Here is a 27,816-nt window from a genome sequence, read left to right as displayed (position 1 = left end):
AGAGGCTTGGATAAGCGAGGCTTGGATAAGTGAGATTCTACTGTAGTTAAAACACATCATAAAAACCTTAAAAACGTATATATAATTAATTCAATTCAGTTCAGATCTCTTTATTTATTGGTTTGCATCTGAAGACCTATCTCTTCCGGCAGTTTTGATGAGTTTTAAACTTGTGTCCATTATGTTTTAATCTTTGTTCCATGCATTTTAACATATGTATTTTGTAGAAAGACATTTTAATATGTGTATTTTATACTTCAGATCTGTTTATTGATTAGTCTGCTGACCATATCAAGAATAAAAGACAAATCCAAAAATACACAGGCAAATAGACACTAAGACTCCTGTAATGGCTAACTGAAATAAATTAAAACACGATAAAACTTGATTAAATAATACAATTTGGTAAAATAGGATTAAATTAGAAAGTGAACGCAGGGGGAGTAGAATGATGAGTGTAAAAGAGTGTTTCTACTCAATAGGAAACTAATAGAACTACACTAAGCATGGGCAAACTTTGGCCCTCCAGGTACCGAAGTTTGCCCATGCCTGGGCTACACTGTCCTTGCTGTTTAAGGTGTATATATGAGCAATTGCCGACCACTGTTTTGGACTTTATGGCTCGAATAAAAGAAAGTAATTCTTACAAACCTAACATTGCACAGACTTCAGCTGCAGCCCTTCCCATGAAGACATTTAACATAGTAACTGGTCTTCTCTTTGTGCCGAAATGTATCATGTTATATTGAAACAGAGCAGAACCAAAGATTTTGTTTTGAAATGAACCAATTTTACCTTGAGGCAACTTAGACAAGAAAAGAAGGAAGAGCACGCATCAGTACGACAGCAATTCAAAATGATGAGATGAAAGAGAGAAGATGAACTCGTTTTTGTTTTGTTTTTAAATGGCCAAGTCCAATGAAATCCGGATGTTTTAGAATCATAGAATCATAGAATCATAGAATAGAAGAGTTGGAAGAGACCGCATGGGCCATCTAGTCCAACCCCCTGCTAAGAAGCAGGAAATCGCATTCAAAGCACCCCCGACAGATGGCCATCCAGCCTCTGCTTAAAAGCCTCCAAGGAAGGAGCCTCCACCACGGCCCCGGGGAGAGAGTTCCACTGTCGAACAGCCCTTCTCACAGTGAGGAAGTTCTTCCTGATGTTCAGGTGGAATCTCCTTTCCTGTAGTTTGAAGCCATTGTTCCCTTGTGTCCTAGTCTGCAGGGCAGCAGAAAACAAGCTTGCTCCCTCCTCCCTATGACTTCCCTTCATATATTTGTACATGGCTATCATGTCTCCTCTCAGCCTTCTCTTCTGCAGGGTAAACATGCCCAGCTCTTTAAGCCGCTCCTCATAGGGCTTGTTCTCCAGACTCTTGATCATTTTAGTTGCCCTCTGGACGCTTTCCAGTTTGTCAACATCTCCCTTCAACTGTGGTGCCCAAAATTGGACACAGTATTCCAGGTGTGGTCTGACCAAGGCAGAATAGAGGGGGAGCATAACTTCCCTGGATCTAGACGCTATTCCCCTATTGATGCAGGCCAGAATCCCATTGGCTTTTTTAGCAGCCGCATCACATTGTTGGCTCATGTTTAACTTGTTGTCTACGAGGACTCCAAGGTCTTTTTCGCACACACTGCTGTCAAGCCAGGCATCGTCCCCCATTCTGTATCTTTGATTTCCATTTTTTCTGCCGAAGTGAAGTATCTTGCATTTGTCCCTGTTGAACTTCATTTTGTTAGTTTTGGCCCATCTCTCTAGTCTGTCAAGATCGTTTTGAATTCTGCTCCTGTCTTCTGGAGTGTTAGCTATCCCTCCGAGTTTTGTGTCGTCTGCAAACTTGATGATCGTGCCTTCTAACCCTTCGTCTAAGTCGTTAATAAAGATGTTGAACAGAACCGGGCCCAGGACGGAGCCCTGCGGCACTCCACTTGTCACTTCTTTTGATATGAAGCGCTGCATAAATGAGAATCCTTTTGTTTCACAACATGCTTGGCGGGGACCATAGCAAGGAAGCAAAGCATCTGCTTTTATGCCAAAGGTTTCAATCTTTGGCATTTCTGGTTTTAACAAAAATAGGACATTATGAATTCATGTTTAAACTGCTTTGAGTCTCCTTTGGGAGAGAGAAAGTAGGGTACAAATAAATATAATAATAATAATAATAATAATAACAACAACAACAACAACAATAACTGCAAAAGGCCACCTTGCTGGGATCTGCGCGCATCATCCGAAAATACATCACACAGTCCTAGTCACTTGGGAATTGTTCGACTTGTGATTTTGTGATATGAAATCCAGCATATCTATCTTGTTTGCTGTGTCATAATAAAATAATAATAATAATATAAACTCAGCCACTATCAGGACCTCAAGATTGAACTTCAAAGACTCTGGCAGAAACCAGTACAGGTGGTCCCAGTGGTGATCAGCACATTGGGTGCGTGCTAAAAGATCTCAGCCGGCATTTGGAAACAAGACATTGACAAAATTACGATCTGCCAACTGCAAAAGGCCACCCTACTGGGATCTGCACTCATCATCCGAAAATACATCACACAGTTCTAGACACTTGGGAAGTGTTTGACTGGTGATTTTGTGATACGAAATCCAGCATATCTATCTTGTTTGCTGTGTCAGACTATGTCGTTGTGTCAATAATAATAATAATAATGTTGGGAAAACTGCTATTTTAAAGTAGCCCAGGGTTGGAGGATGTGTGGCCTTCCAAATGTTAGAGAGAAAGCTCCTGTTAACTCCTTGCTATTAATTCTGGGGAGCCCCTGGTGGCGCAGCAGATTAAACCGCTGAGCTGCTGAACTAGATGACTGAAAGGTTGTTGCCAGGCTCGAATCCGGGGAACAGGGTGAGCTCCTGCTATTAGCCCCAGCTTCTGCCAACCTAGCAGTTCGAAAACATGTAAATGTGAGTAGATTGATAGGTACCACTCCAGTGGGAAGGTCAGGCGCTCCATGCAGTCATGCCAGCCACATGACCTTGGAGGTGTCTACGAACAACACCAGCTCTTTGGCTTAGAAATGGAGATGAGCACCAACCCCCAGAGTCGGACACGACTAGATGTAATGTCAGGGGAAAAGCTTTATCTTTATCTATTAATTCAGGGCTACATTTAGGATTTCATAGGTTCTCTAGCCCGGATATCATGGCATACTTTGGTTTATTTCCCAGTTTCCTTTGCCACCAGTGTTCTTGGCTGTCTTATTTTCTGCTTCAGGGCATAACGGAGATAAAGACTCTGTTTTGTATCCTCTTGTTTTGTCTCTCTAGGGATGAGCAATGGCCAAATGGTGGACTGGATGGATTCTACCGGCGAGGAGATAAGTCTGTGGCAGAAAATGCGCAAGTATCCAGGGTCATGGGCAGAAGGAGCTCTTCCCTTGCGGGCCACCATGGCCAAGTCAAAGCCATAATGTTGCTGGAGCCTGAGAGAGAAGACAAGAGCCAAAGGAATCCCAGGGCAAATGCATCTAACTTTCTGCCCTTTGGAATTGCTGCTCCGAGAAGATGCTCGATTGGGGAAGTTTGCCTCAAAAGCAGCAGGGACAAAACGTCTTGGCCCTTGTTGCAATGCCAAACTGGCTCATTTTATTTAAAGAAATCTTCCTTTGACCTATTTTTAAAAAATTGGAATTGCATTTTCATTGTTCTTTTGCTGGGGCTGCAAAGTGCCTTTTAAACACTCATGGTCTTCTCACATTATTCCTTTCTTCCCTTTCCATCAGATTGTTTGTCTACATCCCGCTCTTGTTTTTAAATGCAATTTCCTTCTGTTCTGTGTCTGGATGAAAGGGACATTGAAATAAAATTTGAAGTGTATGAAGGCATTAAATATTGTCAGAATACTATGTTCCTGTTGACACATTTTTTTAAAAAAAGGTGTGCCTGGGTGGCAGTAGTAGAGATAGAAAAGAACTAGAAAGAGACAACCAAATTTGTCAAGAAATGGGAGCGAACGAACATAATAATGTGTTGTTGAAGGCCTTCATGGCCAAAATCACTGGGTTGCTGTGACTTTTCCAGGCTGTATGGCCATGTTCCAGAAGCATGCTTTCCTGACGTTTTGCCTGCATCTATGGCAGGCATCCTCAAAGGTTATGAGGTCTGTTGAAAGCTTGTCAAGTGGGGTTTATTTATCTGTGCCTAGTTTCCAACAGACCTCATGAGAGCCCCCGATGGTGCAGTGGGTTAAACCCTTGTGCCGGCAGGACTGCTGACTTGAAGGTTGGGTTGCTGACCTGAAGATTGCTGGTTTGAATCCAACCTGGGGAAAGCGCGGATGAGCTCCCTCTGTCAGCTCTAGCTCCATGCGGGGACAAGAGAGAAGCCTCCCACAAGGATAATAAAAACATCCGAGCAATATCTCCTGAGCAACATCCTTGCAGACAGCCAATTCTCTCACACCAGAAGCGACTTGCAGTTTCTCAAGTCGCTCCTGACATGAAAAAAACAAAGAGACCACACAACCTCTGAGGATGCCTACCATAGATATAGGCGAAACATGGCCATGTTATTTTCATATGCGGGGTTTCTCTAGGATTTTATGTCAGTACAGTAGAGTCTCACTAATCCAAGCCTCGCTTATCCAAGCTTCTGGATTATCCAAGCCATTTTTGCAGTCGATGTTTTCAATATATCATGATATTTTGGTGCTAAATTCGTAAATACAATAATTACAACATAACATTACTGCGTACTGAACTACCTTTTCTGTCAAATCTGTTGTATGACATGATGTTTTGGTGCTTAATTCGTAAAATCATAACCTAATTTGATGTTTAATAGGCTTTTCCTTAATCCCTCCTTATTATCCAAGATATTCGCTTATCCAAGCTTCTGCTGGCCTGTTTAGCTTGGATAAGTGAGACTCTACTGTATTTGTTTGTTTACGGAGGCATTGAATGTTTGCCATTGTATGTTTGAATCCGCCCTGGGCCTCCTTGGAGAGATAGGGCGGAATACAAATAATACAAATAATAATATAAATAATAATTGGATCATTGATGTTGCCATCCCAGGTGACAGTTGCATTGACGAAATGATTGAACTTCAAAGACTCTGGCAGAAACAGTGCAGGTGGTCCCGGTGGTGATGGGCACATTGGGTGCCGTGCCAAAAGATCTCAGCCGGCATTTGGAAACAATAGACATTGACAAAATCACGATCTGCCAACTGCAAAAGGCCACCCTACTGGGATCTGCGCGCATCATCCGAAAATACATCACACACTCCTAGACACTTGGGAAGTGTTTGACTTGTGGTTTTGTGAAACGAAATCCAGCATATCTACCTTGTTTGCTGTGTTATAATAAAATATTAATAATAATAATAATAATAATAATAATAATAATAATAATAATAATAATAATAATAATAATAATAATAACAACAACACAGTCAAGAAAACTCATAGCAACCCATGAACATTATAATGTTTTTGGCTTTCTGCACTTAAAGGATAAAGCAAGACAATTCTCTAAATGGTTGACGTGGGTTATATTCATCAACAAGTTGAGTCTCATTCCACCCTTTTGTTGCCCAAAGTATTTCTCCTCCTCCCTCTCTTCAGTTTCCCTTCTTAAGAACAGAAGAGCAAGACAAAAGGTGTGATTCTCTTTAAAGAAGACATATTACTCCATTGAGACTGATTTTTTAGCTGGATATAAAAATAAGCAGAGCTGGGCTTCCTTTGCAGCTGGTGGAGAACTTCTCCAGTCTCCAGATACTGTTGGGTTACAACTCCCATCTTTATTATTGATCATGTTTAGCAGGGCTGGTAGAAGATGGATTCCAACAACTGGAGAACTTTGCAAACAGGGCAAAAATAGCTTTTGATATTTCAAAGAGAAGATGAAGGTTTCAGGGGTTTTCTCCAGAACCTTGATGTCCCAGTCAACATGACCAATAGAAACGGATGGTGGGAATCTCACTTTCAAATATTCTCTTGGTGGTCCAAGGTTGTTCACTGTTGGTGGCTTTTCTTCTTTCGTGATCTTCTTCATGTGGAAGGGATTGGTTGCACAAAAAGGAGCAGGTACATAAGTGAGGAATACTTTCCTTACATGACAATTGTACTTGTTCATATGATTGTAGGCCAGAGGTCTAGAACAACAGTCTATTACAGGGGTCCCCAAACTTTTTAAGCCGAGGGCCGGTCCACAATCCTTCAGACTGTTGAGGGGCCGGATTATCATTTGAAAAAAATGCAAACAAATTCTGATGCACACTGCATTTGTCTTATTTGTAGTGCAAAAACAACAACAACAACAACAACAACAATGAAAGAACAATACAATATTTAAAAATAAAAACAATTTTAACCAACATAAATTTATCAGGATTTCAATGGGAAGTGTGGTCCTGCTTCTGGCCAATGAGATAGTCAAATTAATTAGGGTTTTTGTTGTTGTTGTTGTTGTTGTTGTTGTGTGCCTTCAAGTCATTTCAGACTTTGGCTGAGCCCAAGTCTAAAATTTATTTATTTATTTATTTATTTATTTATTATTTACTGCATTTATTTACTACATTTGTATCACACCCTTCTCACCCCAAAGGGGACTCAGTGGCTTACAAATTATATGTACAGTAGAGTCTCACTTATCCAACACTCGCTTATCCAACGTTCTGGATTATCCAACACATTTTTGTAGTCAATGTTTTCAATATATTGTGATATTTTGGTGCTAAATTCATAAATACAGTAATTACTACATAGCATTACTGCTTATTGAACTACTTTTTCTGCCAAATTTGTTGTCTAGCATGATGTTTTGGTGCTTAACTTGTAAAATCATAACCTAATTTGATGTTTAATAGGCTTTTCCTTAATGCCTCCTTATTATCCAACATATTCGCTTATCCAACATTCTGCCGGCCCGTTTATGTTGGATAAGTGAGACTCTACTGTACATACAATATATTATATTATTAGCATCGCACAATATTACCATTATATATTACTATATTGAACTATACCACTATACTGTAATATTAGTAGTAATATTATATGTAATATAGAATATATAATTAATATTATTATCATATGGTATTATTATTAGTGTTATATTGTATTACATTATAATATTATTATCAATATTATATGTATATACAATATATTATATTATAAAACTGAGGGCGGGGGCCAGGTATATGACCTCGGAGGGCCGCATCCGGCCCCCGGGCCTTAGTTTGGGGACCCCTGGTCTATTATGTCCCTCAAAGGTTTACATCTGTTTGATCTCAAGTCAAGGAGAGCACCGAAAGGAGATTCCAACTGCAGGGATGGTGGAGATTGGAGGTGTCCAGTTGTTGCTTCGAGGATCAGAGCCGTCCGTTGTCACTCACAGACATCCCTGTTCTGTTCCCTCTGGAGCTCTTCTTGGCTGCTGAGCAGATAGTCATCCACAAAGGAAAAGAGCTCATCCGGTGTCACCGGCTCGATGTAGCGCTCGCGGTCCACCCCATCTTTGTCAACAAACACGATATTGAAGCGGTGACGGGTGATATGGAGGAACAGCCTGAGGAAACAAGACGGACATTGAGCAGAAGGCTGCTGTGCTCCCTTAAAAGTTTGTGGAACTGAATACTGTGTGATCTAAGAGTCTTTGTTTCAAAGTGCATCTGGTCAGCCGCCACACTTCACCAGCCTTTACTATTTCTCTATAATACCAGAGATATCCTTGTCAGGAATATTAAAAATTAACTAGGTATTTTTAATTACAAAAATATGAGTCAAGGACTGATGAGTGCAATGGCTGAGCAAAAGCTGCACTTCAATATAAACAGGTATGCCTATAGCTTGGTAGGCCTCAGTGTGAGAAACTTTGGTGAGAGAAGCCCCAGGTTGAAGGTTTTGTGTGTAAAACTATTGTATGAAGCTCCTGTGTAAGTTCGGTGTGAGAGGAGGCTCTGTGAGAGCGAAGTTGTTTATCTGCATGAGAAGGAAGCCCAGCGTGGAAGCAAAGAAGGAAGTATAAAGAACTTTATCTGTGTTATGGAAAACTTGTTTTTGTAAATAGTGCAACCATATTATTTGGCTACTGGTGCCGAGTCACACTGCTGCTAATAAGTTACTCTGCTGTGTATTTATGGGGAGGGTCTTCTGTTAATAATCCCACTGGCTTATAACCTTCCTTACACATACATTGTTGTGAAGACATAAATGTGTTTGAAGCGTTGTTGGGCTCCTCTAAAGAGCAAGAATTCAATGCCAGGTTTTATTCTTAATGATAATACATCATACTAAAATTATAACTTCTTTTTCTAGGTGAACTAGGAGTGTCATAGTGCATTTCAAGGAGCCTCCGGTGGCCTAGGGGATAAAAGCCTCGTGACTTGAAGGTTGGGTTGCTGACCTGAAGGCTGCCAGGTTCGAATCCCACCCGGGGAGAGCGCGGATGAGCTCCCTCTGACAGCTCCAGCTCCATGCGGAGACATGAGAGAAGCCTCCCACAAGGATGGTAAAAACATCAAAACATCCGGGCAATGTCCCCTGGGCAATATCCTTGCAGACGGCCAATTCTCTCACTCCAGAAGCAACTCTGGTTGCTCCTGACACACACAAAAAAAGTGAATTTCAGAGTTGCAAGCCGCTGTGACATTGGGAATGTTGATCACTCTTGTGTTGATAGCAAGCTGTAGAAATATCTTTGAATGTAAAGGAAGCATTGCCTGCAGTAATGGTGGGCGAATCATTGAGTTGGAAGAGACCCCAAATACACAATCAAAGCATCCCAGACAGAGGGCCATCCAATCTCTGTTTCAAAGCCTCCAGAGAGACACCAAGATAGCAGCATATTCCACTGTTAAAACAGCTGTTACCATCAAGAAGCTCTTCCTAATATTCAAGTTGAATCTCTTTTCTTGTGGTTTGAATCCATTGCTCGGTTCCCCAATCTTTACAGCAGCAGAAAGTATGCTTGCTTCCTTTTCAATACAACATCCTTTCCAATATTTAAACATGGCTGTAATGTGAGCACTGACCCAAACTCAGTGCACTGACTCTCCCATTTAACTTCCCACTAACCTGAGCTGCTCAATGATGTTGTCTGAAAGCTTGTGCTCGCGGATCCTGCCCACTTCGTGGGGTGGCTGCCCCACCAGCTCAATGACACTGATATGCCGCAAGTCCAGCCCACAAGTGGCTTGCTACAAGGAAGAGAAAGAGCTTGGTCAGTGCTTGAGAAAGAGGAGAGAAAAACACACGATGGAAGTTTTTGCAAGGGGCTCCACCTGCAACATGGCATGCTGCATTTTGTAGAAACGGTCAGAGGGATCCGGAGCAGAGATGATGAGCAGCTGGCGCTTTTCGTAGAACTGGTCCAAAAGGCTGGCAGCAGAGTTTACATCCACGTTGATCTGCATGGCTAAAGGAAAAGGGGACAAATATTTATTTATTTATTTCCAGCCTTTATATCCCGCCCTTCTCACCCAGACGGACTCAGGGCGGCTTGCACAATTGGCAACAATTCAATGCCGAAAACATAGTTAAAATCATAACAATATATAAAATCCATTAAGAACAATTAAATCTATATATATATAAGGGTAATGAAATTTCGGCCTAGGACAAAACAACAAAACTACACACCCCAGAAACGCTAAACTTGGCAGCACAACCCCTCATCCATGCCTCTACGTTCATACAACAAAAAGAAAGGAAAAATAAAGTCCTAATTCGAGGGAGAGGAAGAATTGTTTTTATCTAATTGCTACCAGTTAGAAGGCTAAGTTCCGCCCACTTGGTTTCCTAGCAACCCACTCAGCCCAGGCAGAGTTAGGCCTCACTTAGGCCTCTTCCACACTGAGAAGGAAGTGAAGCAGTGTGTAAAGTTCAGAAACATGCAAATGAGAGTAGATGAATAGGTACTGCTCCGGCGGAAAGGTAATGGCGCTCCATGCAGTCATGCCACATGACCTTGTAGGAGTCTAAGGACAACGCCAGCTCTTCAGCTTAGAAATGGAGATGGGCACCAACCCCTAGAGTCAGGGGAAAACCTTTACCTTTTTTCTTAACTACCACCAATTCCTCAATACTTTATTTCCCATACCACCATACTTCGCCACAACAACGCGTGGCCGGGCACAGCTAGTATAATATATAAGACCTATGACTGCCTGGAACAGAGCAGAGGGAAAGGATGTCTGTATATCCAAGTCATAATGCCTAGAGTACGCACAACTGGACAAATTATTTAGTACATGAGGATAGAAAAACCCAGTAAAAATAAATTGCTGCTTTTTCATAACATCCCAAAACCTCAGCCCAAGGAGACCGCATCACTGTGACTAATGGCAAGCTCTGCCCTGTGCGGATGCTACGGTGCAAACCAAAGAGTAGCTGCAACGTCAACAGGAAGACCTGGCAGCACAGGAAAGTGGAGTCCAAAAATCCCTTGACCCTCAACGATCTCACTTTGGTTCTTCCGTAGTCCATAGAGGAATGGAGCCAGAAGTTGCAGCTGTTGGTTATCTAACTATATGAGGGAGGAAGCTTTTTCCTACCAAGACTGAAAACATCTGGATGCTAAAAATAAGTTGGTGTAAGGGGGTGGGACAGACTCGAAACAGATGATCTTGTCTGGCACTTCTTATGATATCTCCTTTGTGATGCTTTTTAAATGTAGCTCCCCTCCAACCGCAGGTACACTTACGCGCACAGATGGGCTCTGAGCCTGACCATTGGCGACTCGACTGGCAGACCCTCAAAGGGGAACCTTGGCGCTCGTAGCCTCCACCACACTGATACTCGCAAGTCGCTCCGTAGTTGTTGCCCGCAGAGTCGCAGCTGATGTACCCGTGCTCAGGAGCCTTCAGAGCAGGGCAACGACTTACTGCCAAAGAGATAGTCAACAGTAAGAAGGCAAACGGACATAGAACTAAGAGCAAAGATGCTCTGTGATTCAATCATGTCTGCAAAGTCCTCTTGTGTTACAATGTGAGTAGACCGAATTCCAACTGATGTGCTCTCCAGGAGAGTAAAAAATATGCTGCTTCCTGGCACCATGCAGCAAATAACCAAATAAACTCAATGTATATATTACAATAACATATATCCAAAAAACAGGACAGTTCCAATCGCATAGAAGTAGAAACCAGCGGTTCTTCTCTCGAAGTATAAGACCAAGTTTTTCATGTGAGTAAATGTCCTGTTCTTTATTACATATGAGTAGACTCCAGTTCTCATATAACTTGACTCAAACCTGCAACCGGTTTCGACTCACAGGAGTCTTCGTCAGGCGGTTGGGTCTACAAATAATACTTATCATAAATACATACATGCAATAAAGCCTACTCTGTACCCCTAGGTACACCTTTTACCCCTAGGTAAAAGATTATTGAACCAATAATGATATCATCATCACCTGACCAATGGATTAGCTACATTAACAATGGTTTGAGCCATTTCTATCCTATACTCGCCACAGAATAAAACTCCTTGCAGAGTACATGGTTTAATAAAGACAAACTGTGAGTATCATAGCCTTTTTTGGGTTCACAGATTTTATATTCTTCTGTATATGTTCTATTATTCATGTCATAATGTAATACTACCTTTAGCCACTATCTATGTCCCCTTAAGATCCACCTATTCAGAAAACTGATGGTGAATTTCTCACCTCAAAAGTTGAACCTTTGTTGATTATTGAAGTAAGTAAAGTGCCTGAATATACTTTTTTGGAAACTTTTTTGTAAACTTTCTGTACAAATTATTTAATTGCATGTATGTATTTATGATATGTATTATTTGTAGACCCAACCGCCTGACGAAGACTCCTGTGAGTCGAAACCGGTTGCAGGTTTGAGTCAAGTTATATGAGAACTGGAGTCTACTCATATGTAATAAAGAACAGGACATTTACTCACATGAAAAACTTGGCCTTATACTTCGAGAGAAGAACCGCTGGTTTCTACTTCTATGCGATTGGAATTGTCCTGTTTTTTTGGATATATGTTATTGTAATATATACATTGAGTTTATTTGGTTATTTTCATATTACCACTAGCAGTGGATTTTGGTCTCCACAGTTTTAGGGGAACCCACTGTTCTTTTAGGTACCATGCAGGAAATCCCTCCCCTGTGTGGCATTTGGACTAGTACACAAATCCAAAAATACATCATTTTGGCACAGGAAGTAGGAAAACTCTGCAACACCTCTCTCTGAACTTGACAGTAGAAGTGCAATAACAACAAATGAACTAAGCAATGATTGGTCGCCTTTTCATGACGCTGGAAACCCATTGTCTGCGGCCAGCGCTTATCCTCTCATGTTCAGTTTCAGGCAGCAGAAGCCTTGAGAAAGTGAAGCATGAGAAATGGGTGAAAAGAAAAAGATTGGAAAACTATAAGTCACGCACATATCCCGTGACAGTATTTAGCCTTGCACAAACCTGGCGTCCTATTTTCTATTTACCTTGGACTCTCACAGAAAACTTGCAGCTCGCTCGGTTGAATGCCTGGTCATAGACGGTGTAGCGAATAATGTGTTCTCCTTCGGAAAATTCAGATCCGGGTTCTGGGCCTCGGAGCGTCATTCTGGATCAAAAACATGAGGAGTTATGTCAAATGCAGCATGCCAAGTTATAGTTTGGATGGTTTTCTGACCTAGAGTTTCTCTGCTAATGCAACCATCCCAGCTGAAGGACCCCAATCTCACCGTTTGATGATGCCGTCAGCCAAGTCCTTGGCCCGGGGCGGATCCCAGAACACAACGGCTGTCAGTTTCCCTGGCTCTGCCAGTCGCTCTCGGGAGTCAGGACATTGAATTTTGGGTGGCTCTATGTCTACTTGGGTAGAAGAGGAAAGGAATTGCATAAAGACGAGCAAGAGAGACAGAGAGAGTTTCCATTTCAGGCTGGACCGTTTCCCTCCCACTTTTGTTCATTACTATATTCTGCTATGAGCAATGTTTACTTTCTCTTGTAGTTCAGCCAATCAATTGACATCGGTGTAAATTGCAGCATTTCCCCATAATCATAATGATCGTTATATTTGATTTGTTGTCGAAGGCTTTCATGGCCAGAATCACAGGGTTGTTGTATGTCTTTCGGGCTGTGTGGCCATGTTCCAGAAGCATTCTCTCCTGACGTTTCGCCCACATCTATGGCGGGCATCCTCAGAGGTTGTGAGGTATGGAGGGTCATACCTCACAACCTCTGAGGATGCCCGCCATAGATGTGGGCGAAACGTCAGGAGAGAATGCTTCTGGAACATGGCCACACAGCCCGAAAGACATACAACAACCCTGTTATATTTGATTGTTTATAATCAGTTTTTCTACTACCCTGTTTCCCCTAAAATAAGACATCCCCAGAAAATAAGACCTAGTAGAGGTTTTGCTGAAATGCTAAATATAAGGCCTCCCCCGAAAGTAAGACCTAGCAAAATTTTTGTTTGGAAACATGCCTTCCAAACAGAACACCAGAGCATGCAGGATCAGTAAATGTATGTACTGTAGAGTGTTGGACATGGAATTAATGGTAGTAACAAGAAATTCTTGATAGGATTCATAGTTTGTCTGGTTATGCTGGTTTATGATGACAACTAATGTACAGTATATAGTAAATGTTCATTTTTTTGTTCAACAATTAATGTGAATTCTTCTTCATGGAAAAATAAGACATCCCCTGAAAATAAGACCTAGAGCATGTTTGGGAGCAAAAATTAATATAAGACACTGTCTTATTTTCGGGGAAACACGGTACTTATTAGGAAGCTTTGCAACAGCACTTGTGTACCATTTTGTACCATAAAGGTCAGCAACTTTTTGGGGGTGAAAATTCCCAGAAAGCAATTTTTCCAATTTTTCAAGAAGTGTGTATGGGATGGGGGTCAGGAACGTTTCCTGATGATCTCTGGAGGCAAGACAACGAATCCTGGCTCCAGAAAGGGTGAGAATTTACCTACACAAATTGGCTCGCCACCACTCCAGCGTCCATCCTCCAAGCACACGCGGCTGCGATCACCCTCCAGGGAATATCCGGGCCGGCAGGTATAGTCGCAGTGAGAGTCCACCTTTGCTCCATCTGAACATTGGTACGAACCATGATAAACAGACGGCAATGTATGGCACCGGATCTCTGCAGACAGAAGTAAGTCACAGGTTCTTTAGTCTCTTCAGATAATCCAGGGTACTTTGGAAGGAAAACAGTTTTTGTTTGTCACGTTAACTATCTCTAGTCACTGCAAGGGTATTCCTGCAGTGACGTTTTCCTGGATGCTTTCTCTACTTATGGACTGTCCTGGGAGTGTTGTGTGCAAAGTGACTGAGGCTTTTTGGGGACCCTTGGTTAGAAATCCCTGGTCCCAGAGCAATAATAATAAATAAAATAGGGACTCGGGGCGGCTTACATGGGGAGAAGCAATGGGAGAAGGCCACAAAATGAAAGGAATAACTAGCAAAATATACAAGATAATAATTGAAATTAAGTGGAAAAAAATAAAGGATGCAATATTAAGAGAGATATGGGAAGAAGATCTAGGGACTAAGATAGGGGAAGTGGATTGGATACAGTTATGGGATCAAAGACATTTAACGAATTTATCGATACGCGTTAAAGAAAATTATTATAAATTGGTTTGGAAATGGTATTTAACACCAGTAAAGATAGCAAACATCAATAAGAATGCCACAAAAAATTGTTGGAGAGGTTGCCAGGAAGTGGGCACATACATACATATGTGGTGGCAATGTAAATATGTAAACGTATTTTGGGGGAAAGTATTTAGAGAAATAGAAACTATAATGGATATGAAGATAGGAAAAAGCGCAAGTATTGCATTGTTGTCATTATATAATGTTAAGAAATTGAAAAAAAAAGAGAAGGATGCAATAAATAACATGCTAACCACAGCAAGGTTGTTGATAGCAAGGAACTGGAAAGGTAAAATAAATATACAAATAGAAGAATGGTACAAAGAACTATGGAAATTAGCAATAAACGATAAGTTGACTTGTAGGTTAAGAGTTAAGAAAGGGGTATGGAAGAAAAATGACTTTGATGAGGTTTGGGGAAAATTTATCGAGAATGGTTTAAAAGACCATTACCTCCACAAGAAGAAATGGTATTTTGGAAAGAGAATGCAAATTGAAATGGCTCAGAGGGGGGTGGGCACAGAGGTGAATAAAACAATATACAAGATACATGTACATATATTGTTGATGCAATGAATTATGTATGGAATAGAAGAATATGTAATGTACTGAGGTAGTGATGTATTTTAAGAAAATTAATAAAATTTTATAAAAATTAAAAAAAAAGAAAAAAAAGAAATCCCTGGTCCCTTTCTTGCTCACTGCCATCCTCTTAAGAAGGATTGGACGGATGTGGCTCATCAGAAGTTATTGGATGCTAGTTCCCATCAGTTCTGGTCAGTTGTGATGACTCATGGGCCATGTAGTCCCGTTCCTAGTACTGTTGTGACAGATGAAGAGGAAAACTTGGGTTTCCCACCGTTTCTGCCAGATTTGGAGGCCTTGCAGCTGCAAGATGTTTGCCCACAAGAAGACAGCCAAACAAGCCTTGAGCCGAAATCTCCCCCTTTTTCTCGCCGCCTTTATTATAATCAAGATAGAAGCAATCGCGAGGCGACTCGCAGGAGTGCCAGGATAGCTGCCAGACAATTAGATGATTAAATCTGTTTCCCTTGGGAAAGTTTAAGGAGTCCTGCATCTGGACACAGAATAGGTTTCGTTTCTTGTTCCCCAGAGGAAGCGTTCTTTGGCGGGAAAACAAGATCCTATATAGTGTTTGACCACTAAGGAATCCTTGCGGAGTCAATTCGTCAACTTCGGGAGTAGATTGTGTGTGGACTACGCTACTCCAACTTCCAAGACCTTGTCCTCGTTCCCGCCCTGCCTTGTTCCCCGGACCTCGCCACGGATCTCGCCACGGACCCTGCTCTTGTTCCTCGCTTCTCGTTGCCTTGAATCAAGCCTTGTTTGCCAAGAATCTAGTTTGCCTCCAGCCTTGTTCGTCAAGTTCCATGGACTAAAGGACCTTGTCATTTCCCCTCACTTTGCCTGGCAAAGTGGGTGTTTCGGTTATTGGATTACAACTTTGGACTATAATATATCATATTGGACACTGTTTCCCTGGACTATATTTGACCTTTCCTGAAAGGTCTACTTCTGAACTATACTCTACACTTGTTTTATTTGACTTTATATACTCCCTTAATAAAGATATTAGATAGAATCTGGCCTCTGCGCATGGTTATTGGTGTTCTGCGGTCTGGGTCCTGACATCAGTATGGATAGTTATTAGGATATAATGGGAACATTGTGAGAAGCACATATTCCCCATGCCTGTCTTTATGAACCTCCTTTTATGCACACACATTATTAATGTTATGTTCTCTTACCAGGCTTTACTGACAGTGTGTATACATTAACACATGTGTCAGTGAGTGGATGGATAGCCCCATCATAGGAAGAATAAGCCAGTTGGTTTGGAGGGCTGATGTTGGTGTGCAGCAGCATGGCATTGAGAAGGGAGGGTTGTGTCTGTGTAAGGTAACCTGTTACACTCAGGTGCTACAGATGGCCCTGTCCTGTTGCTGGCACTGAAAGGCTCAAGAGCCAGTTGAGTTGGCTTTTGTACATAAAATGGAAGGCGGTACCATCTTGCTCTTGTCTCTAGACGTAAAACGCCTTGAGATAGTTCTCTCTGGCTGAATCTAGACGAATCCAGTCTCTGAATCTGGATTATCTGCTTTGAACTGGATTAGATGAGTCAACACTGTAATATAATCCAGTTCCAAGCAGACAACCTGGATTCAGGAACTGGATTATCTGGCAGTGCAGATGGGGTCTCTCTGTGCATGATGCACACACCATGGCATCAAGTTAATACATTTTCTTGGAGCTCCTGGTGGTGCAATGGGTTAAACCCTTATAATAAAACTTTATTTATACCCCGCCACCATCTCCCCAACGGGGACTCGGGGCGGCTTACATGGGGCCATGCCCAAAACCATACAATACGACAAAATATAAAACAACATATCATAACACAATTTAACAATACAATAAATAATAACATACATTACAATCCAAAACTCAGAAAAAGCAATAAAAACCAGGGCAGGCCACATGAACACTAAATTAAAACTTGGTGAGAAAGACATATGAATAAAACCCTTGTGCTGGCAGGACTGCTGACCAAAGGGTTGGTGGTTCAAATCCAGAGAGTGGGGTGAGCTCCCACCTGTCAGCTCCAGCTTCCCATGTGGGGACATGAGAGAAGCCTCCCACAGGATGGTAAAACATCTGGGCGTCCCCTGGGCAACGTCCTTGAAGATAGCCAATTCTCTCACACCAGAAGTGTCACTCCTGGCATGAAAAAAATACATTTCCTGAAGATGTGGATATTGTGGGAACTGGTCACGGAATACAACCCCCCCACAACTTACGTCTGCAGTAGGCCATCCCAGACCAGCGGCGGTTCTGCAAGCATTGCACGGACTTCTGGCCGATCAAGCGGTATCCGCGGTCGCAGGAGAGTTCGCAGCGGGTCCCCAGGCTGCTTGGGTAGCCCCCTCCGCGGGGAGAATAACAGGCAGCCTCCCCATGGTGAATGTTGAGCAGGTGACACCACTGCGGGACTAAACAGAAGGAGAGAAACCACTGAAGGTGATCAGGAGCAAAGGCAGAGACAGACACAGAGGCAATTTAACCTTCTCCTGAGGGGATGTTCGATTCTGGCCACAGTGGGGAGCACCTGCTTCATCATCCACTCTGACGGCACTTCCTCATTCCAATGTCGTAAATTAGTTAAACTTCCCTCCCCTCTTTATACATGGTACCTTATTTCCTACTTGATAGATGCAACTATCTTTCGGGTTGCTAGGTCAGCAACGAACAGGGGCTATTTTTTTTATTTTTAATTGACGGGTGTTCACCCCGCCACAGGCTGGCCTCAAACTCATGACCTCATGGTCAGAGTGATTTATTGCAGCAGGCTGCTCTCCAGCCTGCGCCACAGCCCGGCCCCATGACATACTCTTTGTTGTCTTGCTCTAGATCATCTCAGATTTGGAAATAACACGAATGGGCATGATCCAATCTTCATCTCATTTTAACAAAGACAAAAAAAACCATAGCAAATGTTCAAAATAACATTTTTTAATAACATAGCAAATGTTCAAAATAACATGTTTTTCTCATGCGGTATTACATTTGTTGTCCGAAGGCAGAGCTGTTTTCCGAAACGATAGGGTGTTTACCTTTCAATTGTAATGGTGCTCTTCCATTCATCATCCTTGCCAATGAAGTCACGTGTGGATGGTTAATTGCGATTTAGTTGTGAGAGATTATTTATTTATTTATTTATTTATTTATTTCCAACATTTGTATCCCGCCCTTCTCACCCAAAGGGACTCAGGGCGGCTTACAACAATGGCAACAATTTGATGCCCACACAAAAACAACATCTAACAATACATAAAATCCATTAAAACTATTAAATACAATATAAAATGACAATATATAAATTTAAAACATTTGATCAGATCCGTTCGTCCAGTAAACCTCAGATCCATCCGTGTCATCTTTATCATTTATTCCTTGAAAGCCTGGGCACATAGCCATGTTTTTAGGGCTCTTCTGAAGCCCAAGAGGATTGGGACTTGTCGGATATCTCTGGAGAGGGTGTTCCACGGATGGCACTCAGCACATGCTCTATGGAATTCTCTTCCTTTGTATCCCTTTTAATATGTTTCAGGAGCCCCCGGTGGTGGCATTGGGTTAAACCCTTGTGCTGGCAGGACTGCTGACCTGAAGGTTGCCCATTTGAATTCAACCTGGGTGTGATGACTCATGGGCCATGTAGTCCCGTTCCTAACGCTGTTGTGACAGATGAGGAGGAAAACTTGGGTTTTCCACCATTTCAGCCAGAATTGGAACTTTCCCAGCCTGAATTGGAGCCCTTGCACCTGCAAGAGGTTTGTCTTCCAGAAATCTGCCAAACAAGCCCTGAGTCAGAATCTCCCCCATTTTCTCGCCGTAGTTATTATCAACAACAAAAAGGAGTTCAACAGGCTAATCGCAGAAGCCTGAGAATCGCAGCCAGGCATTCAGCTGATTAAGACTGCTTCCATGAGAAATTCTAGGGAGTCATGCATCTGGACACAGAGATTGACTTTCGGTTCTGGTTCCCCAGAGAAGTGTTCTTTGGTGGGAAAACGAGACACTATTTAGGTTCCTTGCCCCGAAGGAATCTTGCGGAGTCAATTCGTCAGCTACTGGAGTAGGCTGTGTGTGGACAGTGCTACTCCCGTTTCCAAGCCTCGTTCCTGTTTCCAAGCCTTCGTTCACGTTTCCAGCCTTGTTTTGCTTCACGGACCTTGCCTTGTTTCCTAGGACTCAGCCTTGCCTTCCAGGACCTTGCCTTGCTTCCCGGACCTTGCCAAGTATTTACCACGGATCTTGTCCCTGTTCCTTGTTCCTTGTTGCCTTGAATCAAGCTTTGTGTACCAAGAATCAAGCTATTTCCTTGCCTTGCCTAAGTTTCATGGACTAAAGGACCTTGTCATCTCCCCTCACTTTGCTTGGCAAAGTGAGTGTTTCGGTTACTGGATTACAACTTTGGACCTTACTATTTCATATTGGACATTGTTTTCCTGGACTATATTTGACCTTTCCTGAAAGGTCATCTTCTGAACTATATTCTACACTTATTTTTATTGCCTTTACTTATTTCCTTAATAAAGATATTAGATAGATTCTGGCCTCTGTGTATGGTTATTGGTGCTCTGCAGCCTGGGTCGTGACACTGGGGAGAGTGCAGATGAGCTCCCTCTATCAGCTCCAGCTCCTCATTTGTGGACATGAGAGAAGCTCCCACAAGGATGGTAAAAACATCCGGGCATCCCCTGGGCAACATCCTTGCAGATGGCCAATTCTCTCACACCATAAGTGACTTGCAGTTTCTCAAGTTGCTCCTGACACAAATATATATATATACTAGCTGTGCTCGGCAATGCGTTGCTGTGGCGAAGTATAGTATTGAGGAATTGGTAGTAGTTAAGGTAAAGGGTAAAGGTTTTCCCCTGACATTAAGTCCATTATAAATGGGTTATATAGTTGTGTGGAAGGGCCTTGAGTCTACACTGCCATATAATCCAGTTCAAATCAGATAATATGCATTTTATAGGCAGTGTGGAAGAGGCCTAAGTGAGGCCTAACTCTGCCTGTCCCCTGGGCTAAGTGGGTTGCTAGGAGACCAAGTGGGCGGAGCTTAGCTTTCTAACTGGCAGCAATGGGGTAAAAACAATTATTCCCCTCCCTCTAATTAGGACTTAATTTTTCTTTTTTGTTGTTGTATGAACGTAGAGGCATGGATTGTGTTGCCAAGTTTAGTGTTTCTGGGATGTGTAGTTTTGTTGTTTTGTCCTAGGCCGAATTTTTTAAATCATTTTATATAGAGAGAGATTTCAGCCCCAGAGAGCTACAGTTTAGTCTTAGCCTTGATGTGTCTCCAGCCAGCTGTCCCCAATTGGACATTTCTGCAAATTTGTTTTGAACTCAGTAACCACAGTAAATTAGTTTTGTCTTGACGATTCCTTCAATAGCTATTATTGTTCCCAGGGCCAACTAATCCACATGGATGTTGGCTGTCCCTATGGGACCCCATGGCTGGCATTCTCCATTCTGGTGGGAAATTACAATCTAATTTCTATCCATCATTTTATATTCATCTAGGCTTTATCCCCAACATACAAACTTGCTGCTGGAAATGGCATTTATAACCCTATGTAACAAATATGTGTTATTTTTTTTAGCAGGCTGTTTCCTTTTTGCAATGCCTTTACAGTTTGGTCAGGCCAGAGTTCTTTCTAGGAATCAAAAAGAGCCCTAGGAAAGGTTTCTAAAAGAGTTCAAACTTTATCATTTTTTAAAAAACATACCTCGATATTCTGGGCTACGATGACGGGACGTTTCCTCAATGTGAACTTCATTGGTTTGCCCTTCTGCAGCAGAGTAGCCAGATCCTAGCAACAAGGGAATAAAACAAGACATGAATGACGTTTGCCAGACTAACCACGATTTCCTTTCTTTCCCGACTCAGAATAAGATCACATCATCATGTTATGGGCCAAGTCGAAATGTAATGTAGGCTAATGGTCCTACTGACCCGGGGAAATTATTCCTGCTGTCTTTTGGGTATTTCTTTTAAATACTTTCTATTATCTGCTTGTCTGAAACCTTGCAACATGAATGGACATGCATTTCTTAGAACAATATGAGAATTGCATGCCAAAAATGGAATTTATCCAAGCTGTGAAACAGTCTTGGGTTGCTGTGAGTTTTCCAGGCTGTATGACTATGTTCCAGAAGCATTCTCTCCTGACGTTTCACCCACACTTATGGCAGGCATCGTCAGAGGTTGTGAAGTCTGTTGGAAAATAGGCAAGTGGGGTTTATATATCTGTAGAATAATGTCCAGGGTGGGAGAAAGAACTCTTGTCATAGCTTTGTAGCTATGCGAAAATACCAAACTCAAAGAGAGACGGGTAAGAAATATAACAACAACAACAACAACAAGTGGGTTGCTGTGAGTTTTCCAGGCGGTATAATAATAATAATAATAATAAGCCATCAGAACAAATGCAATTAAGGCCAAGATCGAAAAATCAGCTGATGACCCAAAATGCAGACTGTGGAAGGAAACCGACGAAACCATGGATCATCTCCTCAGCTGCTGTAAGAAAATCGCACAAACAGACTACAAACAGAGGCACAACTATGTGGCCCAAATGATTCATTGGAACTTTTGCCTCAAGTACCACCTCCCAGCAGCAAAGAACTGGTGGGATCACAAACCTGCAAAAGTGTTGGAAAATGAGCACGCAAAGATACTGCGGGACTTCCGAATCCAGACTGACAAAGTTCTGGAACACAACATACCAGACATCACAGTTGTGGAAAAGAAAAAGGTTTGGATCATTGATGTTGCCATCCCAGGTGACAGTCGCATTGTCAAAAAACAACAGGAAAAACTCGGCCGCTATCAGGACCTCAAGATTGAACTGCAAAGACTCTGGCAGAAACCAGTGCAGGTGGTCCCGGTGGTGATGGGTACATTGGGTGCCGTGCCAAAAGATCTCAGCCGGCATTTGGAAACAATAGACATTGACAAAATCACGATCTGCCAACTGCAAAAGGCCATCCTACTGGGATCTGTGTGCATCATGCGAAAATACATCACACAGTCCTAGACACTTGGGAAGTGTTCGACTTGTGATTTTGTGATACGAAATCCAGCATGTCTATCTTGTTTGCTGTGTCATAATAAAATAATAAATTAGTGTATGAGCCTTTGATACATAAGTCAACTGACCCAAAGCCGGAAGAATACTGGGCTAGTAAGTGACAGATACTGAGAAATATATCAGGATGGAAATTCAATCCAAGGCCAGTTAAAAGTGATATCACACTGGATCAATTCCGCACTGTAGATGCACCTTGGGGGAGATCGAGAGCTTTAGAGGAAGATAATGGCAAATAATGAGTTGTCGAAGGCTTTCATAGCTGGAATCACTGGGTTGCTGTGAGTTTTCCAGGCTGTATGGCCATGTTCCAGAAGCATTCTCTCCTGACATTTTTCCCACACCTATGGCAGGCATCCTCAGAGGTTGTGGAGTCTGTTGGAAACTAGGCAAGTGGGGTTTATATATCTGTGGAATATATAAACATTATATAAATAATGTCTGTTTGAAGAAAGTATGAATGTTGCAATTGGCCGCCTTGATTAGCATTGAATGGCCTTGCAGCCTCAAAGCCTGGCTGCTTCCTGCCTGGAGGCTCTTTCTTTGGAGGCTTTTAAGCAGAGGCTGGATGGCCATCTGTCAGGGGTGCTTTGAATGCGATTTTCCTGCTTCTTGGCAGGGGCTTGGACTGTATGGCCCATGAGGTCTCTTCCTATTCTATGATTCTATGGGGGAATCCTTTGTTGGGAGGTGTTAACTGGTCCTGATTTTTTTCCTGGCTGGAATTCCTCTGTTTTTTTTAGTGTTGCTCTTTATTTACTGTCCCGATTTTAGAGTGTTTTTTAAAAATACTAGTAGCCAGATTTTGTTCATTTTCATGGTTTCCTCCTTTCTGTTGAAATTGTCCACATGCTTGTGGATTTCAATGGCTTCTCTGTGTTGGCGGGTAAGGATTAGAAAATCATCTGAATGGTTTGGAAAGGAGACAGTATTTGCACATAGGGAGCGAAGAGTATAGTTAAGTTAGTTAGCACCAGACTAAACAATTTTGCATTCCAGATTCCTTAAGCACAGGAAATGACTTAGCAACAGTTCTATTTATCTCCAGGCAGACTACCATTCACTTTAGTAGAAGGCACAGGACTGTTTGTTGTTTATGACTTCATTAGTTCCCTGTCAGTCTGCAAAAAGAAGTGATTGCTCTGTATATTTTTTATTTTTCTACAAGTTACTGTATATACTCAAGTATAAGCCTAGTTTTTCAGCCCTTTTTTAGGACTGAAAAAAAACTTCCTCGGCTTATACTCGGGTGAGGGTCCTGGTGGGCTTATATTCAGGTCGGCTTATACTCAAGTATATATGGTATATTTATTATTTTTCTCTTATTATTGGTATTGTTACATTTATTATTTTACTCTATTATTGTTGTTACTTTTACATTTATTTTACTCTATTTTTATTATTATTAATACATTTATTATTTTACTCTATTTATTATTACATTTATTATTTTACTGCATTTATTATTATTATTACAGTAGAGTCTCGCTTATCCAATGTAAATGGGCCAGTAGAACGTTGGATAAGCGAATATGTTGGATAATAAGGAGAGATTTAGGAAAAGCCCATTAAACATCAAATTAGGTTATGATTTTACAAATTAAGCACCAAAACATCATGTTATACAACAAATTTGACAGAAAAAGTAGTTCAATACGCAGTAATGCTATGTAGTAATTAATAATAATAATAATAATAATAATAATAAAAAAAACTTTATTTATATACCGCCCTATCTCCCGGATGGGACTCAGGGCGGTTTACAGTCATAAAAGCAACACAAACATTACATAACAACATAATACACATTATTAAACAAAGTAAAATAATACAATTATAACAATAAATCACACTTACATGACTAGATCAAGGGGATGGGAACCATAATTACTGTATTTACGAATTTAGCACCAAAATATCAAGATGTATTGAAAACATTGACTACAAAAATGCGTTGGCTAATCCAGAACGTTGGATAAGCGAGTGTTGGATAAGTGAGACTCTACTGTATTATATTTATTATTTCACTCTATTATTATTAAAAGGATACATAAGCACATTTACATTGAAGATGAAAATAATGATTTAATCAGAGTTGAACAGTCATATCTTGAATTACAGTTTGATGTAAAGATTCAAAAACATTTAAACTACTGATGCCTAAATTAATCCAATTTTTTTGGTATCTCGGCTTATACTGGAGTCAATGTTTTCCCAGTTTTTTTGTGGTAAAATTAGGTGCCTCGGCTTATATTCGGGTTGGCTTATACTCGAGTATATACGGTAACTTTATCACACTTATTCATACTTAGGTCTATTCAGATTCTCAGAGGCTTCTGCAACAAAAATAAACTTGAAGAATACAAACCTTCTTTGTAGAAGGTTGTGTAATATGAAACAATGCATTTCAACACTGCCTGACAGCATTGGTTATATTGGCTTAAACAGATTGATGTCTGACTCTGAAAAAGGCAATTTTGTGTATCTGCAGTGATGTAAAGTTTGCCTTTTACTGGATGCTTTTTTCAAGTGGTCCTTTGAGTATCTAGTGTGCGGAAATGTTACTTTCAAATGAGGTGTCTGTAAAAGTTTTCCAGAGAAAACTCCAAGAAGAATCTGGGATCCCAATTGCAGAATTAAAAGTGAGATCTCAGGTTCCTGGAAAAGCAACAATTTTTTCCTACGTCGAGACACCTTGAAGGAGATTATTTAAAGATACCAAAATGCAAGTTGCAATTGTGTTTTTGTCGCTTTCTCTTTAGACAGATCAGAATGGATTCCTTCACCATTTCTGCAAAGATTGTTTCCCCAACAGAAAAAAAAAGACATACCGTATATACTCGAGTATAAGCGCACTCGAATATAAGCCGAGGCACCTAATTTTACCACAAAAAACTGGGATAACTTATTGACTCGAGTATAAGCCGAGGGTGAGAAATGCAGCAGCTATGGGTAAATTTCAAAATAAATATAGATACCAATTAAATTATGGTTAAATGTTTTTGAATATTTACCGTATTTCAAAGAAAAACAATAAACTTGCTCTATAAGTGGAAAAGTAGGGGCAACAAAAACAATATGATATCAACAATAACCTAATAATAATAATAATAATAATAATAATAATAATAATAATAATAATAACAAACTTCATTTGGATCCCACCCTATCTCCCCATGAGGAATCAGGCTGGCTTCCAACATAGTAACAGGCAAACATTCAATGCTTATATAAATAATGCAGAGCTAGATATAGATCTATAATTATAGATACTAATTTCACATATGCATTCCCCCCTGAAACTTTTGCAAATCCCCTCTGTGTGTGTGTGTGCATCTCCCTCCTGTAATATAGGTAGGTAAGAATATATTCATATCTATCCAGACATCTCTCTTTATATAGATATTTTCAGAGACTTGCAAGCATATGAGGGGAAATTCATATATAAAATTAATGTATATAGATAGATACACATATAAAGGTACATAGAGATGGTGAAAGCTTGCAAGGGGTTAATGCCTATATATCTGTAAGAGAGTTTAACAAATATTTCAGGGGGAAATGCTTTCATAAGATTAATGAATATATATTTTTCTTCTTCCTGACTTGCAAGAGTGTTTCTCTTTTCAAAACATTCCCTTGATTAAGAGCGGGAGGCTTTGATAAGGGAGGAGAAGAGAGAAATAGATCACATATTGCAAGCAATAGCCTGCAGGCTCCTTGCTGGCCTTGACCTTGACCCAATTATAAGCCGAGGGAGGCTTTTTCAGCTCATAAATAAGGGCTGAAAAACTCGGCTTATCTTCGAGTATATACGGTATCTTCTAGAGCAAAGGAGCGGAATGGATTTGGATCCTGCATGAATGAAAGAGAGCCGGTAGATGGCATTCCAGAAGCATGAAGTCACATTTCCACTGGTTTTCCCCCTCATTCCAGAGGGCACAGTTCATCCTCTCCATCACCGAGGAATTTCCTTGAGTTGTTTTTTTTTTGTTTCCTGTTCACTCTTTCTACCTAATTTCAATTATTCAGGCCTGAAATGAGGCACTTTTTCTTTGCATTGGCTTTGGAAACCACAGCTCTGTTAAGCAAAATGCCAGATGCTTTTGATTCTAATTTTGCATCCAAGTGGAGAAGTGCTGAGACTCCAGAAGCATTCTCTCCTGATGTCTGGCCCACATCTATGGCAAGCACTCCCAAAGGTTGTGAAGTCTGTTGGAAACTAGGCAAGCGAGGTTTATATATCTGCGGAATAGTGTCCAGGCTGGGAGAAAGAACTCTTGTCTGCTTGAGGCAAGTGTGAACATTGCAATTGTCCACCTTAGCACTGAATGGCTTTGCAGCTTCAAAGCTTGGCTGCTTCCTGCCTGGGAGAATCCTTTGTTGGGAGGTATTAGCTGTCCCTGATTGTTTCCTGCCTCGAATTCCTGTATGGAATTTCCTGCCAGAGATGTGGGCAAAATGTCAGGAGAGAATGCTTCTGTAACATGGCCATACAACCCAGAGAACTCACAGCAACCCAATGATTCCTGTTAGCGTGGGGGTCAGGGTGCGCGCCGGGTGAGTTTCTTCAAACTCCATCAATCATCTGCTCCAGCACCCTGATGAATTGGTTGCAATCGTTTGCCACACCAATTCCTCTGTTCAAATGTCAGACTCAAACGCATCCGTAGTCTGAAGTCCAAACATTTATTTCAATATCTATAATACATATTTACAAAGCATAGCAAAAGCCATCTCTCTGAGCTGGCATTCTTCTATAGCCTCTTCACTCGGCAAGCACCAGCTCAACACACCAGAGATAAGAAAGCACATTCCTCAGTCCGAAGGAAGTTCCGACCTCCAAAGCTGGAAACCATGCCAGATAGGTCATAGCAATCACAACAGGCTGTCAGTCAAAACTAGCCTGCTGTTAACTGTTTCATTACTGAAACACACACTCTTGCAAAACAGCAGAAAACACTTGATTTACATTTCATACACATTCCGGCCATGAAAGCCTTCGACAACATATTGTTAGCTAATTGCACTTGTGTTGCCCCTTTTATAGAACCATACAGTATTTTTGTAGATCAGCAATTCTCACTCTCTATCCCCAGTTGTTTTGGACTTCAATTCCCATAAACCTCAGCTGCTTTGGCCAATGTTCATGGATTCAGGGAGCTAAAGTCCAAAATATTTAAAAGACCAGAGTTGGGGAAACACGGTTCTAATTTCTCTCTAGCGAACAGATTGTTGCAAAATTAAGCATCTGCTGGGCCCAAACAAGAAAGAAGTCTAATTTGGGATGTTGCAATTGCTCAATAGAGATACTCATGTGCAAATGTTTCCAAAATGTTTCATCTTTCCATTCAATCCAAGTTCATTTGCTGTCCCAGTGGAGCCGTGGTGGCGCAATGGGTTAAACCCTTGTGCCGGCTGAACTGCTGACCTAAAGATTGGGTTGCTGACCTGAAGGTTGCCAGTTTGAACCCACATGAGGTGAGCTCCCATCTGTCAGCTCTAGCTTGCAGGTACATGAG

General features: G+C 41.3%; 2 protein-coding genes across 5 annotated transcripts in view; one reads left to right on the top strand and one right to left on the bottom strand.

Annotated features, from left to right (window-relative positions):
• Window positions 1-3,856, top strand: part of sytl4 (synaptotagmin like 4) — a 47,842-nt gene extending 43,986 nt beyond the window's left edge. For all 3 annotated transcript variants that reach the window (XM_062964084.1, XM_062964083.1, XM_062964082.1), the window contains exon 17: window positions 3,295-3,856. In XM_062964084.1, the coding sequence (XP_062820154.1) occupies window positions 3,295-3,437 (143 nt within the window). In that variant the 3' untranslated portion in view covers window positions 3,438-3,856. The remainder of the gene's footprint in view (window positions 1-3,294) is intronic.
• Window positions 3,857-5,752: 1,896 nt separating this feature from the next.
• srpx2 (sushi repeat containing protein X-linked 2) overlaps window positions 5,753-27,816 on the bottom strand; it is a 29,303-nt gene continuing 7,239 nt past the window's right edge. The window contains exons 3-11 of one of the 2 annotated variants that reach the window (XM_062964085.1): window positions 20,933-21,016; window positions 17,438-17,629; window positions 13,927-14,103; window positions 12,681-12,810; window positions 12,438-12,559; window positions 10,677-10,856; window positions 9,256-9,389; window positions 9,050-9,171; window positions 5,753-7,541 (exon numbers count right to left, since the gene is read on the bottom strand). In XM_062964085.1, coding sequence (XP_062820155.1) covers window positions 7,361-7,541; window positions 9,050-9,171; window positions 9,256-9,389; window positions 10,677-10,856; window positions 12,438-12,559; window positions 12,681-12,810; window positions 13,927-14,103; window positions 17,438-17,629; window positions 20,933-21,016 — 1,322 coding nt within the window. In that variant the 3' untranslated portion in view covers window positions 5,753-7,360. The remainder of the gene's footprint in view (window positions 7,542-9,049; window positions 9,172-9,255; window positions 9,390-10,676; window positions 10,857-12,437; window positions 12,560-12,680; window positions 12,811-13,926; window positions 14,104-17,437; window positions 17,630-20,932; window positions 21,017-27,816) is intronic. The other variant, XM_062964086.1, reaches the window with a different exon arrangement.

The sequence above is a fragment of the Anolis carolinensis genome, unplaced genomic scaffold (assembly GCF_035594765.1).
Source record: "Anolis carolinensis isolate JA03-04 unplaced genomic scaffold, rAnoCar3.1.pri scaffold_12, whole genome shotgun sequence".
Lineage (NCBI taxonomy): Eukaryota > Metazoa > Chordata > Lepidosauria > Squamata > Dactyloidae > Anolis > Anolis carolinensis.
Note: the sequence above shows the minus strand (reverse complement) of the source record. Positions and strands in the feature narration are given on the sequence as shown.